Raw genomic sequence first — 16,095 nt, 5'->3', positions numbered from 1 at the left:
GTGTGTTATCATTTTTTGCTCTTGAGATTACAATGGCACTGATATAAAACAAAAAAAGGCCAAGTTTTTCACAGCACATGTGTTACTTTTAAAGTACTCATGCCCACAGGTACAGGTGGTGGTCACTCCTCCAACACACAGGAAGCTGGTTCTGGGCAATGGCAAGATCTACAGAGAGGAATAAGAGAATTGGAAGCTTTTGTCACCAGCAAGCCATCAGTTTTTGGACACAGTTACTGAAATTTAGTGACAGCTTGGTTTAAAACTGTGCATCTTGGTAAAAAAATAAAAGGTGCTGCCCAAAAGATTGTACAGTCAGCCATCCATACCCATAGATTCTGTATCCACAGATTCAACCATCCATGGCATGAAAATATCTTAAAAAACCAAAAAACTGAACCCAATAATTCAAAAAAGCAAAGCTTGATTTTGTCATTTAATATAAAGGACACCATTTTACTACCCCATTGTATAAAGTATCATGAAATTTGAGCATCCACTGATTTTGACATCTATGGGGGAGTCCTGGAACCAGATCTCCAGCAGATACCAAGGGCCCACTGTAATGATAAAATGTAGCTTAGCTGTGACTAGTTCACACTATTTTTATGTTTTTATGTTTTTATGTTTTTATTTTATAAATTAAAATATTTTAATATATATTTTTGATGGCAGTGTGAGCAGAAATGCATCTTTTAGGATTATCAACTTGCATGGAGGAGGAATTCAAGAACATGTTTTGCCTGCTAATGTTACAGTGATAGTATTGTATAGTGTTGTCTTACTGTTTCTACTGGCAGAGGAACAGACAGTGAGTATAAATTATTTAAAAGTAGCTAAATAGTAAGGAAAGCATGTTTAGGAGTAGTTAAGGTTTCTTTAAAACTGGGACTAAAATTCAGTAGAATATAATCCACTAATTGTAGTGTTCTTTTTTTGCATCTCAAGAAGAAATGTAACAAAATGTATTTCTGTTCAACATTTTATAGTTTTGTTTCTTAAACTACAGGGAGACATGTTGCTGGGCGGCACAGCTTGTGTGAGAAGCTAACAAGTGTGCTTTCCTCCTTCTGTAGTCTCCGTTGCAAAACAGGAAACCATGCCTGGAAAGAAATCTGAAACCTTTAATTTTTCCCTTAGCCTTGCTGATTCAAGAGGCATATTCAGCTATTCAGTGCCTTAAATGTCCTGTATAAAATGCATTTTCTCACTTAAGAAGCTTCTCTTTATTTGTGTTCAGATTCTAAACATAGATATGCCAGCCCCAGTCACATTTATATCATGGAATATACTCTCTAAGGAAGAGTTCGTCTAAGACATGCAGACTCATAAATTAATAATTAAACAGCACTAGAAATAATACTGTTAGATGAACAGACTATGATATGTTTGAACAAAGGAACGGATATTTTAAAAGTCATTATATTTTAAGGTATGCTATTGTTCTTCTTATTTTTTTGTTTCTTGCTGCCACTCTTCTAAATGCCAACTGCATTTTTCTGTGTTTGCAGAGTTAGATCTGCACAATGACTTTGTAGGTCATGGAGAAAATGTGTATGTTCTCTTTGGAAGGAAATGTAAACATGAGTAGTAGAACTTAACATATCTACTGAATATGTATTATACATAACTTAGAAAACATCACTGTATTACTTTTGAAACTTTTAAAAATGAGGAACTATTGTTTCCTGGTACACAACTGGCCCATTGTTGGTCTTGGGCTCTTGTGCTTCACTTCTTTTTCCTGTTCTTTTATACAAATGAAACTGTCAACTTTGATTTTAAGCAACCACAATTCTACACTATGTCTAAACTTATGATGTGTTTGAACTCATGGTAGGATAAACAAGGATCAAAATGCATACATGTCTGGGTTTAAGCTTTTTGATAACAGTTAAATTAATACATTATTGTGTCTTTGTGTGTGCGCACATGCATACCTACTTTTAACTAGTGCTCTTATCTTCATTGCAGTTCTGAAAAATGTATTATGCATTCTTTGACTATCATATTCCACATATTTTAAACATGCAATTCTTTGAGCTAGTTCTAGCTGAAATGTACAGGGTAACTTTTATACATGCATATCTTTGATTTTATACATCTTATATTTCAGACCGCAAATGGATACATCTTGTTTTTTAATCTTCCATCTTCAAGAGACAAGTACCTTTATGAGCCAGTTTATCCCAAGTAAGTCTTTCCATAAATGCTTCTTTTCTTTTTATTATACAACACTAAAACAGGTTGTTGTTTTATCATGGCAAGAAAGCTAAGAACTGTGTTAAATACAGTATGCTGCTTGGATAATGTGATTGAGAGAATTGTTGCTGAATGTGGAGAGTTAAGTAACTGAAACAGAACATATTTCACTGGGAAAAGCATTCAAATAATGGGACTGTGTTTGTATGAAGTTGTACAAATATATATGGAGCTGTTCGACAATGAAACACTCTCTTTCCAAATGTGGTGGAATCTCCTCCTTTGGAGGTTTTTAAACATAGGCTGGTTGGCTATCTGTTGGGAGTGCTTTGATTGTGTCTTCTTGCATGGAAAAAGGGGGTTGGACTGGATGGCCCTTGTCTTCTCTTCCAATGCTATGATTCTAAGAATGCAAAAACAAACAAACAAAAAACCCTGTCACATCCGGCTTTCTACTATTCTCCCTGATGAGGATGGACTGTCAGTCCTTTGTTGCGCCGGAGAGGGGTGTAGCTAGTATATGGATAGGGAGGTTACAGAGACCACATGCTCTGGACTGGCATGAATGGGAAAGATTTTAACTACGGGAGCTGCTCTGATGAGAAGGTCTCTTTCCAAGAATTGAACTTGGGTACTTCTCCCCCTCCTTCCCCAGAAATGTGCCTTTCCTACAGAATTTCAAGTTGTCCCCCTACCCCAAACATTTTTTCTTCTGCTGCCTCTCATCTTCCTCTCCTCTTGGCTTGTCTGATGAAAGAAAGCAGCAGCAGCAGCGCAGCTCCAACCTGCCATCCAATTCCCATCAAAGCTCAAAAAACTTAGTAGAATCCCAAATCTGAAAGCTTTTTTTTTTCTTTTCCATTGCTTCTCTCCTGCTGCTACATGCTCTAACTGTGGGGTGCAATGTGAGTTTCCCAGGGTGTTAACCCTTTTAAAGGGAAACAAAAATATGCAAATATGAAACGTAAACGTTCAGCTTTCATCAGCAGAACAGCAGAAGTGTGGGACAGGCTATTTATTCTAAATCTGCCTTTCTAAAGAATAAAGACTTACTTAAAAAACAACAAACATGCAGCTTGTAGTTTAAAAACACATAATAATGACTTCAATAAATAACAAACTAAATCCTATCTTATCTGGTGATGGTTTGGGAAAAGAGATGAAATCTCACCATCATTAATATAGCAGGAAGAAAGAAAAACGCCTACTGCTATTGCAAAGAAGAGACTATTAACCCCACTCCGAGGAGACTGTTACTGTACCAGAGACTGAGAGTTACTGTACTGAGAGGAGACTATTTAGAATCTTGAGAGAGAGACTATAAACAGTCTCCAAGAGCGAGAAACAGGGGTTACATGTTTAGATAGAATGAAATAGATAGAGGGAAGTCCCTGTCTAAGGAGGGAAAGGAGAATGCAATACATAAATTTTCCAACACTAACTCCTTGCTCCAACCAGTCAGTCTGTTCCTAAATGGTGCCACTGCGATCCACAGAAGCGATGCCCAAGCCTCATAAGAGTTTCCCAACCACACCTCCACTAGTAGTGAAAGATGCAGTTTAAGGTAGTGAGCTCACGTGGGCAGTTGAAGGAGCGAGAAACACCACCACACAGAGCAATCCTCCTCCTCTGTATGCTCTCTCCTCAGGAGGAAGCTGAGCAGCAGGGGAATCTTAAAGTTGTTCCTCATCCTCACGGGCCACCCAAAATCCCCTGGGCCTTATGTTGTACACGCCTGAACAAGAGAATTATAAATAATAAACCATGATACCAACAGGGAACAACTGATTAATGTCAACATTTAGTAATCTTACTTGAAATCAGTTACACTTTTGTCAGGTCAGGTATATCTACTGAAATATTTTTTCATCAGCCCTTTATTTAAGGATTTCAGATCAGAGTAAAATTAATAATGCAATTTTAAAATAATCTGAAGAAAATTAAATAGGTTAAAAAAATTCAAAAGTTGAAATACTCAGTCCATTAGACAGAATAACTATCAGTAATCGCATAAGGGCCCAAATGCTTGTGTAAGCAGCTGAGTTTTAATTTGGTGCTAAAACATGGCCAAGATTGTTACCACTTTGGTCTCTAAATGAGCGCATTCCACAACCAGAGCACTAAGGCAGATTTACTGCTGTCAGTGGTGGCATAAATATCACCCCTTCCCCAGCAGATTTTAAGATATATATAGGGAGTGATATTTTCATAAATATCACTCCAAGTTGTTTAGCACCTAAAAAATTACCCAAGCACTTTGAATTATTAGCATAATTTGTAAGGTGTTCCTATAATTTTGTTTTAAAGCTGACCAAAATAAACACGTCTTTTCAGTACTTAATATCAAGGAGACTACTTGAAATTCTATTTTTTCTTTGTTGCTATTTTTTCATATCAGTCTTTAATAGTTAAATTTTTCCTTTTGAACAAAGGCCCAGTACAAACAGACACTTTGTGGTGCCCTGGGGCCAATTTTAGGGCTCGGGACTACGGAGCAGCTGCACGTTACGCTAGTACGTACCGGCGCCACCATTATGGTGGCCTCCTGTCTACACGAGGGCCGCCATCATGACACAAACGTGGTACAGCATCCGCATGCCACGCCACTGTGCATCTGCCGTGCACACCAAAAGAACCCACTTTTAGTGGGGGGTTTTGGTGCAGAGGGAGGCCTGTGGTGTCCCTCAGGAGCAAAACCAGGCACCTCCAGCCCACCCTTTTAGTGCGGTCTGTCAAGCTCCAAAGTTTATTTAAATGGAACTCTGTGGCTTCATATTATTCAATCACAGTCATATTCAAATGGGGGGGGGGGGGAGTAGGTCTAGTATTTTGCAATGCAACAGTGGCATGTAGTATAAACAGAAAGTTATTACCTGCTCATCTTTCTGCCTGTGTCCTATCATTTTGAGAATGTGTTTTGTCTCTTGAAAAAAGCTTTAAAACATCATTCTACTTGCTTCTTCTTAAGTATATATCTGCTTTGGAAAAAAAGAATAAGAAAGATGGCAGAGTGCCAAAAGCTTGTGTTTCCATCTGTTCTATACAGATGGAATGATATTGTTTTGTAGTCAAAAAGAGATGTGCAAAATCATTGCACAAAAGCAGTCATCTACTTCAGGGGTTCTTTGGTTTATCCTTTGGAAAGACCCTCAGACTTGATGGAGAAATTGTTTTTGTGGTGTACTATAAAACACTTCTTGGTGGAGGACTTAATGTTAGTCCTTAAAGGATTGCAGACTTGTTCAGATACACTGCTCTACTGAATTCATTGGAATAAAACTGGAGAATAAATAGCAATTGGTATTTAAGTGGGGCCAAGACTATAGGTGGCATTGCTCCAGCTGCTCAGTCTGTCTTCCATTTCACAGTGGAACTTGGCACACTATCAGTGTTGGCCTGAAGCCTGTATTCAGTGATGCTATTCTCAAGTGCATGCATAAAAAGGATAGTTCAGTTTTCAGCTAAAATTTTAGTGTGATGATGGAAATGATTAAGTTGTAGTAAACAATACTGAATGAAACTTAACATTAAAACCAGTTTTAAAAGTACTGTATAAAAATAAATAAGCAGCTGGGCTGCAAACTTCCCATTTGGTGTCACCCTTATCTTAGACAAAAATTATTGTGTCTGGCATGTGAACAATACAATGGCCATTATCCGGTTAGTAATATGTATAAGTGCAGCTTACGTACACGTGTGTAAGCTTCTTTTTGGATGGGGAGCAGAGAGCTCTTCTATTGCCCTTGCACTTCATCCAAAATGCCCTATGCTCATCAGATGCCAAGCTCCAAGAATGATTGCTAATTGCATTGTCTTACCAGAAAGAAGAGGAAGGAGATGATTCAAAGCATGAAAATCCAGCTTGTCCAAGCTTCTTGGGGATGGAAATGTTGGATAACTCCATCTGAGAGTGTACTCTCACCCCAACTGGACTGAGACAAGCTGCTTTTCAGTGGTCTGAACTTCCTCCCTACTTTGCTCACTGGTAAATACAGCAGCAAGGGGCTCTCCTGAGGCTTGGTGGCTGTTGAACAATGAGAGGATGTGAATATGCATGTCCAGAGCCATGCACACACGTAGGATCTCAGTCAATATGTATTCCAGTTTTTTAAATGAATATTATTTGGAGAAGTTCTGAAGGGATGCAGATATACTGAAGAGAGACCTTTGCTTTTGTTGCATTTTTAATCCTTATTATGAATACCAGAAGATGATGTGCTCACCTTCTTTGGAAATGTTTAAACACAGGTTGGGTAGACATCTCTCAGCAATGCTTGATTAATGGTTTCCTGCATTGATGGGGATGAGGTAGATGACCCTTGGTACCCCTTCCAGTTCTGCAGCTTCCATGATTCTGTATTTATGTCTCAGACTTGCAATGGAATCACAGTTTCTATAGATGACAAAAATGTAGAACATTAGTGAGTTTTTTTCTTTAATATGCTATGTTCTTCTTCCTTTCTAGAAACAATGTAAAGACCATTCTCTTTACCTTCCTTCCTTCCCCCTCTTTAAGAGAACTATAAGAAGTGACTGCAATGATGCAGAGTTCAGACAGAAGTATAGAAAGTGCTGATGTGGCAGCACAGATGAAGAATTCCTTCCTGTCTTTGTCACCAATATAATTGTAGTTTAAAGGTCAAAGTAATTGAAATACTGGAACAGGCTCACAAGGATCTGTGCTGCATCTAAACACTTAGAATTATGAACACCTTGCATATGCCACGTACCTCTCTTCCAATTGCTGGTGCTAAGGAAGGAGGAATAAAGATTGGGGGAATCACCTTTTTGAATGCTGGCATGGCTCCTGCCTTCTCAGAAACTACAGAAAAAAAGAGCTGCATCCAGACTGTGTTGGAAACCAGTGTCATGGTGCTGGTAATTTAAAGCACCATTAAGATTTCTAATTTGAGAATGTTTTTAAAATTTAGCCTGTGTTAGAAAGAAGGTGGAAATGGGTTTCAGGCTGGAGGAGGGATGGGTTAAATGAGTAAGTCAGAAAGAATGCTGGATATGGCTGCATCCAGGGGCTATTTGGCTCAGAAAGGGCTGCTTTGGTGACTCACTCCACTTAATTCATCCATGTTGATCCCAGAAGTAATCTTCCAGGTTTGGGTTCACCTTGTATCACTAGAGTACCTGTTTTTTAAAGCAAGATAGTAGTTCTAGCTCTCTATGTATGGCACCAAGACTGCATTTGTGGCTCTGAATTTCTCATCGCTTAAGTTGGTGATGTAGAAATGAAAGCATTTATCTACTCATAATAGCTTTGTCCCAACCAAGCAGGACACTACTTGATAACTCCTAATAAGGAATGTTGGTCATCACATAATCTGTGCTTTGGACTGTCCTATTTTGCTGTAAAGATAATCTTAGAATAATGAAACTAAGAGCCTAACTGTATATGACACAGACCTGCATTTCAAATGGGTACTTAACATCGCCTGTATTCCTCATGATGAGAAATCAGTTGCTTCTTGTGAATTTTGCCTCATTGAAGTAGTGAATCAGATTTTTTTTTTGCAAGGAAGAGAAATCAACAGTTGGTTTAATCTTTTCTCTTGCTTTCCAGGCACTGGCATATTGCTGCCTAGAGTCAGAGCATGAGCAACCATCTTGCCTTCTTTGCTTGCCATTTTTGCCCACCCCACATTTTATTTATTTATTTATTGGATTCGTATCCCGCCTGTCTCCAGGGTTGTTTCAGCACAAGAGGTTGTTCATGGAAGGCACAGCCACCTTATCTTACTTCCTCACCTTAATCCAATCACTAGGAATTAAAATGTTGGGGGATTTTGCCCATTGACCCAAATCCATCCTGTTGTACCATCCAGAGAGACTGATAGCAACATCTCTTTTCAAGATGTTACTCCTTCCATATAATTAATCTTTTTTTCCCTTCTCAACAGCAAGGATGGATGAGTGGTGTTTGCTTCTGTCTGTCTCCTCTCATTGTTCTGTCCCTTTGCGGTGGTCCAGCTATGTTGTCTTTTTATGTGCATATTTTTTGCAGGGCATCAGGAAGGATTGGTCTTAGTAGGGCTATCGAGAGGCAGCAAAAGGAGACAGTGGCCTTTCATGAGGTGGCACAGAGAACAGGAAGTAAGCAGTGGCTGCTCCTGGAAGCAGCCATGGGTTTCTAGTTGAGCCCAGTGCCCCCACAAACAGAGCTCTGAAGATAGTAACCCAGAGAGCGAAAAAGAGCAGTTGATCAGCAGAGGTGGTGGTTCTCACTCTCTCCAGGCTCTGTCCTGCTTGTTGTAACTAGGAAGGAAGAGTAAGAGAAGGCAGGTGCAGCTGCGCTCCCACCCCACCCCAAAGTGGCAGTACCAAGAGGAGGGACAGAGTTCTGGGCAGGTTCCTCACTGGGAAGTCTCTTGTATTTTTCAGACTGTCCTGAAGGGACATGGAAAAGGGAAGAGGTTGCTGTTTACTGTTAAACCTGCATCTCTTTGGCCAGTCAGCCCAAAGTTAGCAGTACTGAGCACCATTTTCCAAATAGAATTATAAGTTGGAAGGGACCTCATGGGCCCTGAAGTCCAATGCCCTACTTATGCCCTACCACCTCTCTAGGCATTTGGTTCCATTGCTGAACTGCTCCCCACTGTCAAAAAGTTCCTTCCAATGTACAGTATTAATCTACCCTCTTGTGACTTAAAACCATTAGACCTAGTTCTACCCACTGAGGCAGCGAAGAACAAATCTACGCCCTCTTCTTTGTGGCAGCCCTTGAGATATTTAAAGAATGCAATCCTGTCACCCCTCAGTCTTCTCTTCACCAAGCTGAACATGCCCAGCTTCTTCTACCTTTCCACATATGGTTGTTCTCCATAACTCTTAGCATCCTCATTGTCCTTTTCTAAGCCTGCTTCAATTTGTCTATATCATTCTTAAAATTAGATGTCTGAAACAGAGCACAGTACTCCAGATGCGGCCTGACCAGCACAGAATATAGTGGGACTGTTACTTGTCTTGACTTGGAAACTATGGTTCTATTAATGCGAGCTAAGATAGCATTTGTCTTCTTTGTTGCAGCATCACACTGCTGTCTCATATTCAACTTATGATCAACATACTGTATATACTCATGTATAAGTCTAGAAACTTTATAGTCAAAAAACTGACCCCAAAAACCTGAGTCAACTTATCCACGGATCAATGTAAGTACTATACGTTAACTCTTATTAAAAAAAGAACCATGCCCTGGTGAAAAGCAAGAGCAGGATCTGTCCTGGAAGCACTGAGCCTCTCCCCCACTCTATTCTTTCATTCATCGAAACTTTAGGATGAGCACAAATAGTTGTGCCTGCTGGAATTTTGAAAGTTATTTGGCATTGTTTTCCTTGCTTCATCCTTTAGGTCCTTTGTCATATGCCCCTGAGTTTTATTCTCGACTTATACATGAGTCATGTCAGAATCCATAATTTTTGCCCTAAAACCTACCCTCAAATTATATATGAGGTTGACTTATAGTTGAGTATATACAATATGTTCAATCTGATGTGTTGAGCCTTAAACTAGTGTTAACTTGAATATTATCATATCACTTCTCTTCAGGTTAGAATTTGTTGTTCTTATTCAAGATCATATTAAAGTAGTTTGGTAATGTTTAGCCCTGAAGCGTTTTTTTTTTAAAGTTTAGTGTTTTGGATTTTGTTTCTAAAGAGGAAGCCCCCATATGAAGGGAACGCCACACTATAAGGAAGAACAGTGTGCTCCTTTATTGAATCTAGAGAAGAAGCAAGTATTGGATTTGCAAGCATCTATAACCAGGTATAGTGAATCATAATTTATTCCTTGTATTTATCTTTTTATTTATGACCTGTCACCCACTGCTGGGACCCAAGGTGGCTCACAACATAGTTAAAACCAAAGCAACTAAAAGCACGATAAAGTTATAAAAGCAAACATATCATCACAGTAAAACAACAACCAAATTAAAAACAATTTAAATTATTAAACGGTTTAGTAATAGTCCATTATAAAAGCTCATTCCTTGGCTGCCAGCCAACTGCCAAAAGCCTGCTTGAATGAAAACGTGTGGTTGCTGGCTAAAGTCCAGCAAGGAGGGGCCCATCCTACATTCCCTGGAAGTAGCATCTGACAGGGTCCTCTTTCATGCTCATGAGGCAAATCTGTGCATTTGCTTTCAGCACCAATACACAATACGTGATAGCAAATAAGGAAATAGCTGACACAACGCAACCCTTGAGGCACTAAGAATGTGGAGTACTGCTATAAAATTAAATGGGAACAAGGGAGCCTGCCTTACATCAAACAGTACTATTTAAAAATTGGAAAAGTGCAGTTAATTTTTTTTAGGACTTTTGTGAATAGGGCTTCTGTGAACAGAACAGAGATAAGACAGTTTTCACTGATTTCTCCCACTTTTCTCCCTCTAGGATTGAAGAATCCCCTGGATTGCATTTTGAGGTGGGGAGGGGGGCAGGGAGATACAGGGTGAAGGGAATGAAAATGTAGTGTGCCTGAATTTTGTATAAACTGACTTCTCTTTTTTGCCTTTAGCATTTAGTGAGTAATGTCTTTTTTTGCAGTTTACAGTCCATGGTGGAGGATCTCCTTGTTGCTACTGCTGATGGTCTTCTCCATCTTATTCATTGGGATGGAATGACAAATGGAAGAAAAGCCATAAACCTCTGTACAGTACCATTTTCTGTGGATCTTCATTCTTCTAGAGGTATTTCTTTATTGTATATAAGGGCAGCAGGGTGTGCTGAATTCAGGATTATTTGTTTTTCTATACATGTGGATAATTCCACTTGTATCACTATATATACTCAAATGTAAGTTGATCTCATGTATAAGTCGAGGGCAAGCTTTGGGGCCAAAATTATGGATTTTGCTATTACCCATGGATAAGCCAAGGGTGAAACCTAGGGGCGTATAGCAAAGGATCTGAAGGAAGAAGCAAAGCAAAACAGTGCCAAAGAGCTTACAAAATTCCAGCAGACAGTCAGTGGTCAGTGCTTCCAGGACAGATTATATACTCTTGCTTTTCACCAGGGGATGGTTCCTTTATTTAAATAAGAGTTAAGATACAGTACTTACATTGACCTATGGATAAGTCGACTCAGGTTTTTTGAGTCAATTTTTTGACCTACATTTCTAGTAGCATATACAGTATTTATTTGGGTGGAAATAGAAAGGAGGATAGTCAGAAAATGTGCAGTAGTTGCTTTTAATAATTGACCCCTTTTATTACAGGTTCATTTTTAGGATTTGAAGATGTGCACATTAGAGACATGGAATACTGTGCTACTCTTGATGGGTTTGCTGTTGTATTTAATGATGGAAGAGTTGGTTTTATTACACCAATGTCAAGTGGTTTCACAGCAGAGGTATGTTTTCCTAGTGCTCCCTCAGTTCTATGTTTGCATTTTCCAGACTGATTTAACATCTCCTTCCATTTTGTAGACTGTTTTTGTAAACAAAGGGCTTTGACTGAGAAATGATGATATCTCATACACTTAAACTTGCTTAGGAAAGACAGGAATATTTTAGGAATATATCTCTGACAAAATTAGTTTTTTCCCACTTCATTGCTCTGAGTTCTGTGTGTTTTTTCTCTCTGCCATATCACTGAAAATAATAAAAGAAAATATTTATCCAATTAAAATGTTACATACGTAAAATGTTTTCTGAGCATAATTAAGGTTATACTCTTCCTATAAGGTTAGTTTCTTCCCACTTCATTGCTCTGAGTTCTGTAAGTTTAATCTCCACACCATATCACTGAAAATAACCAGAGAAAATATTTCCCCATATAAAATGCTACATATGTAAAATGTTTTCTGATGTACAATTAAGGTTATACTGTTCGTATAACATCTCCTAGAATTTTAATTTCATTTTGCTCTGGCTGCAAAAATTTGATTATATTTTTCGTTCATAGCTTGCACTTTGTCAAGTATTCTGTATGTGTGAGTGAGTGTGTGTGTGCCTTCAACTAGCTGGTTGACTTATGGAGACCCCATGAATTTCATAGGGTTTACTTAGTATTCAGAGGTGGTTTTCCCAGTTCCTCCCTTTCAAATATAGCCTACAGCACCTGGCATTTGTTGGCAGTCTCCCATTCAACCACGTCTGACCCTGCCTATGGTATACATATTGCACTTTAAAAGTATTATTCCTTTTAACAGTACAGTGGACCCTTGTTATACGCTGGGGTTTGGTTCCAAGATCCCCCGTGTATAACAAAATCTGTGGATCCTCAAGTCCCATTAAATATAATGACATAGCAAAATGGTGTCCCTTATAAAAAATGGAAAATCAAGGTTTGAGATTTGAAATTTATACTTTTTAAACATTTTCAAACCGTAGATGCTTGAATCCAGGTATAAAAAAATCCGTGTATAAGAAGGGCCGACTGTATATGAGTCTAACAATTGTATTGTAAACTTCTTTACACTTTGTTTTGGTTGTTATGCTCTGTGGACTGTTTTGTTCTAGTGTAGCTTGGAGAGTTACTTTAACATTATTTCTTCCCCAGCTGCATTTTAAAATTCAAATATGGAACCTCAGCTACTAGATTTTTCTCAGTTCCAGGAAAAAAAATCTGAAAATACTTAAATCCTGTTAATTTACTACAGCTATCTTAAATGTATATAGTTTTCTCTTTGGAAGAATTTGTAATTTATAAAATACGGGTCCCGGTAATATGTAGCTTGTGGGATGAGCTGGATCCATATTCAGGCAGAAACCATGGACTGGGTGGCTCCTGGACTTCAGAAATGTTGTCTGCCCTGGAATAATAGAACTCTAAATAAATCAAATATTAGATCTTTTCTTGACATATTTCTCTCATCTATGAGGCAGACAGAAGTGGACATCCCTGCATTCTTCAGCCAGTTTTCTGGGATCTCCATTCCCCCTACACCACACAATCTAACCCAGTGGTTCTCAAGCTTCCTAATGCCACAACCCTTTAATATAGTTCCTCGTGTTGTGGTGACCCCCAACCGATGGTCTCAGTTCCTAAGACCATTGGAAATATCTGCTTTCTGATGGTCTTAGGCGACCTCGGTGAAAGGGTCATTTGACCCCAAAAGGGTTCGCGACCCACAGGTTGAGAACTATTGATCTAACCTCTTCCAGTGAGGTCCCTTAATCCTCTGTGTATCATTTGGGAGGGGGCAGTTGGAGGGATTGTCATGAAGAGAGGGAGATACAATTTTATCAGCTCCATTGTTTATGGCTGTATCTGAATCCAGCCCAATATATATAATATAGATGTTTGCTCAAATGTAGAAAGAAGTAACTAACAAATTATACATGGAATAGGATTTCTTGTGTCCCAGCTTTGGGGAAAGGTGGGTATGTTAGGATAGGTTTTCAGTTTGCAGGATTTGTTTTGAAAAAACCTTGCATGTTGCACTCTTGGTGTTTTTCACTTTCAGTGGAAATACACACCATGCATGGCTTCCAGTTGTTGCATAGTGTGTTAAAAATTGGGGGGAAATGCTATAAATAAAATCCTTTGTAATATCTTGCAGCAGCTCCATGGTGTTTGGGCACAAGATGTTTTGGATGGAACCTGTGTGGCTGTAAACAATAAATACAGATTAATGGCATTTGGATGTGCAAAGTAAGTTTTATGTCTTAGAATCAGGATGTGTTTCTACTTAGTATTACATCTTTGCTTCAGTCTATATTGAAAGTTCCTGAATGCCTGCTTATGAGTTCTCCTGTAGACCAATACCATACTATTCTTTAGACAGAGAAAAATTCCCTGTTTTGGAGAAAGAGTCTCTTGGGATACCATTATTCATGAAGAAGCATCTTGCAAATCATACAGAGGATTGGGAACAAACTATGCTATCAAATTTTTACATCTGGTATTCTGGTCACTATGATAAAGTATTCTCTTATATTGTAAGTGTATGAAAGATCTGGTCTGGAGTATTTTTAGTCCTGGCAGGGTTATTTTTATTTAATTCAACAGTGTTCTGCATTTATTAGAGTATTCTGATGTGGTTGTGTTTCAGAGAACATTTCAAGTGTTTGCCTTGAAGTATCTTTTGTCCTGAATTGTCTGAGACTGCCTTTTTTGGTTCTGAGACATCATATCTTTCTTTCTCTGTGCTGTTCTTCTCCACTCAAAACTGAGAGGAAGCCATCATTACAGTGCATTTATTACTGCCCAGATCTCACATTGTGAGAGATGATACAGAAAAAGAATCAGACCACACCAACCTCTGCCATTTTTGATAGTTTTTTCATGTGAAAAACAAGTGTTTATCATGCTAGTCAGCTGTTTCAGATTGTTCTGTTCTAAAACCATTTCCATTTGTACTCATTAAACCATAATAACACGATTACAGCATGCTGTTATAACATTATTACACTATTTTGCCAAAAATGTTTGTTTGTTTTTAAGAAAAGGAAAACTGTGGTGGCAACACTGGTGTATGCTTCCACAGGAAAGCAGTAGAGAAACCTAAAAATAGGGGGGGGGGGGAATCTGAAAAAGATTTCAAGAGTGTAGCGTGCAGAAAACACAGCTATTGTCTAGCAATACTGCTACTTATGAAAATAGTCTGAGGATTCCCCAAGAGAGGAATAACTAGACCACACTTACATTGCACCCACTACTCTATTGTTCTCACAATGAAGTAGAATGAGACATCCGCACTCTAATTGGCTAATGAATCATAATGGGGAAAGGAATTATTGCCAAATTATTTTCAGCATGAAAATCACATTCCTAACTGGGAGAAACACAGCATTTGTGTGATAAGAAAAATAACTATTCCCCCCCCCCCAAAAAAAAAGAAAAAAAAAAAAGAAAAGAAACAATGGATGACAAAATGCTTCAGGCAGTTAAATAAAGACAAGACAAAAGAACAGGGTGACAGGAACACTATGAGAACCATGAATGTTACTATCCAAAGATTAGTGAGAAAGGTCAAAGAAAATTACTACAACAAGCAATCCAGAGATATAGAAGCCAACAAGAGGAAAGGAAGAATGAGGCCTCTTCCACAAGGTCTGGGAATTCAAAGAAATTTAAAGCAAAGGTGGGGATGCTGTACGATCAAAAGAGGAACATAATACATGGCCATGATGATTTTTTTTTAAAAAAAGAATCAATACACAGAAGAGCTATTTTGAAAATGTGAAATGATGAATGACACATGAGAAGAACAAACCTATGAAAATAAACCCCAAATTTTAGAAAGTGAAAACTACACTCAAAACAGTTCGGGAAAATAAATCACCAGGAAGAGATGACATACCAGTAGAATTGCAACAAGTCACAGAGGCAGAATCAATCTCAGTTCTAACTGAAATCTTCCAACAAATAGGGAAAACAAAGCAATAGCCCAAAGGATTGGAGGTGAACCATATACATTCCAATACACAAAAAGGAGTCACAAAAGAGTTCATATCTTTTTGCAGTCACACTAATTTTCTATGCAGGCAAAGTCATACTCAAAATTCTGCAGCAAAGACGATACATGGAGTGAGAAACCCCTGAGGTGCAAGCTGGATTGAGGAAAGGAAGAGGCACTAGGGATCACATAGCAAACATGATGGCTAATGAAGTGCACCAGAGAATTTCAGAAGAAAATCTACATATTGACTAAAACAAAGCATTTGTTGTCATAGATAATGAAAAGCAATGGGATGCTCTCAAAGAAATGGGAGTGCCACTACACTTGATTGTATTGCTCCATAACCTATAACTCAAGACAAGAGGTCACCATCAGAACTGAATATGGAGAAACAGAATGGTTCCCAGTTGGGGTCAGGCAAGGCTGCATACTATCACCCTGTTTAGTCAACCTGTATGCAGAAAATATTGCATGCAGAACAGGCTTAGACTCAGAGGCCATAATACTACTAGCAGAAATAACAAAAACCTGGATCAAT

The 16,095-nt window shown here is 38.6% G+C and overlaps 1 protein-coding gene across 3 annotated transcripts in view; it reads left to right on the top strand.

Annotated features, from left to right (window-relative positions):
- The window catches only part of RIC1 (RIC1 homolog, RAB6A GEF complex partner 1), a 70,881-nt gene that overhangs the window by 14,618 nt on the left and 40,168 nt on the right, over positions 1-16,095 (top strand). For 2 of the 3 annotated variants that reach the window (XM_042449298.1, XM_042449296.1), the window contains exons 3-7: positions 2,117-2,193; positions 9,868-9,975; positions 10,758-10,900; positions 11,428-11,561; positions 13,716-13,807. In XM_042449298.1, the coding sequence (XP_042305232.1) occupies positions 2,117-2,193; positions 9,868-9,975; positions 10,758-10,900; positions 11,428-11,561; positions 13,716-13,807 (554 nt within the window). The remainder of the gene's footprint in view (positions 1-2,116; positions 2,194-9,867; positions 9,976-10,757; positions 10,901-11,427; positions 11,562-13,715; positions 13,808-16,095) is intronic. The other variant, XM_042449297.1, reaches the window with a different exon arrangement.

Source organism: Sceloporus undulatus, chromosome 2 (assembly GCF_019175285.1).
Source record: "Sceloporus undulatus isolate JIND9_A2432 ecotype Alabama chromosome 2, SceUnd_v1.1, whole genome shotgun sequence".
NCBI classification, from domain to species: Eukaryota; Metazoa; Chordata; class Lepidosauria; order Squamata; family Phrynosomatidae; genus Sceloporus; species Sceloporus undulatus.
This window is presented reverse-complemented; position numbering and strand designations above follow the sequence as displayed.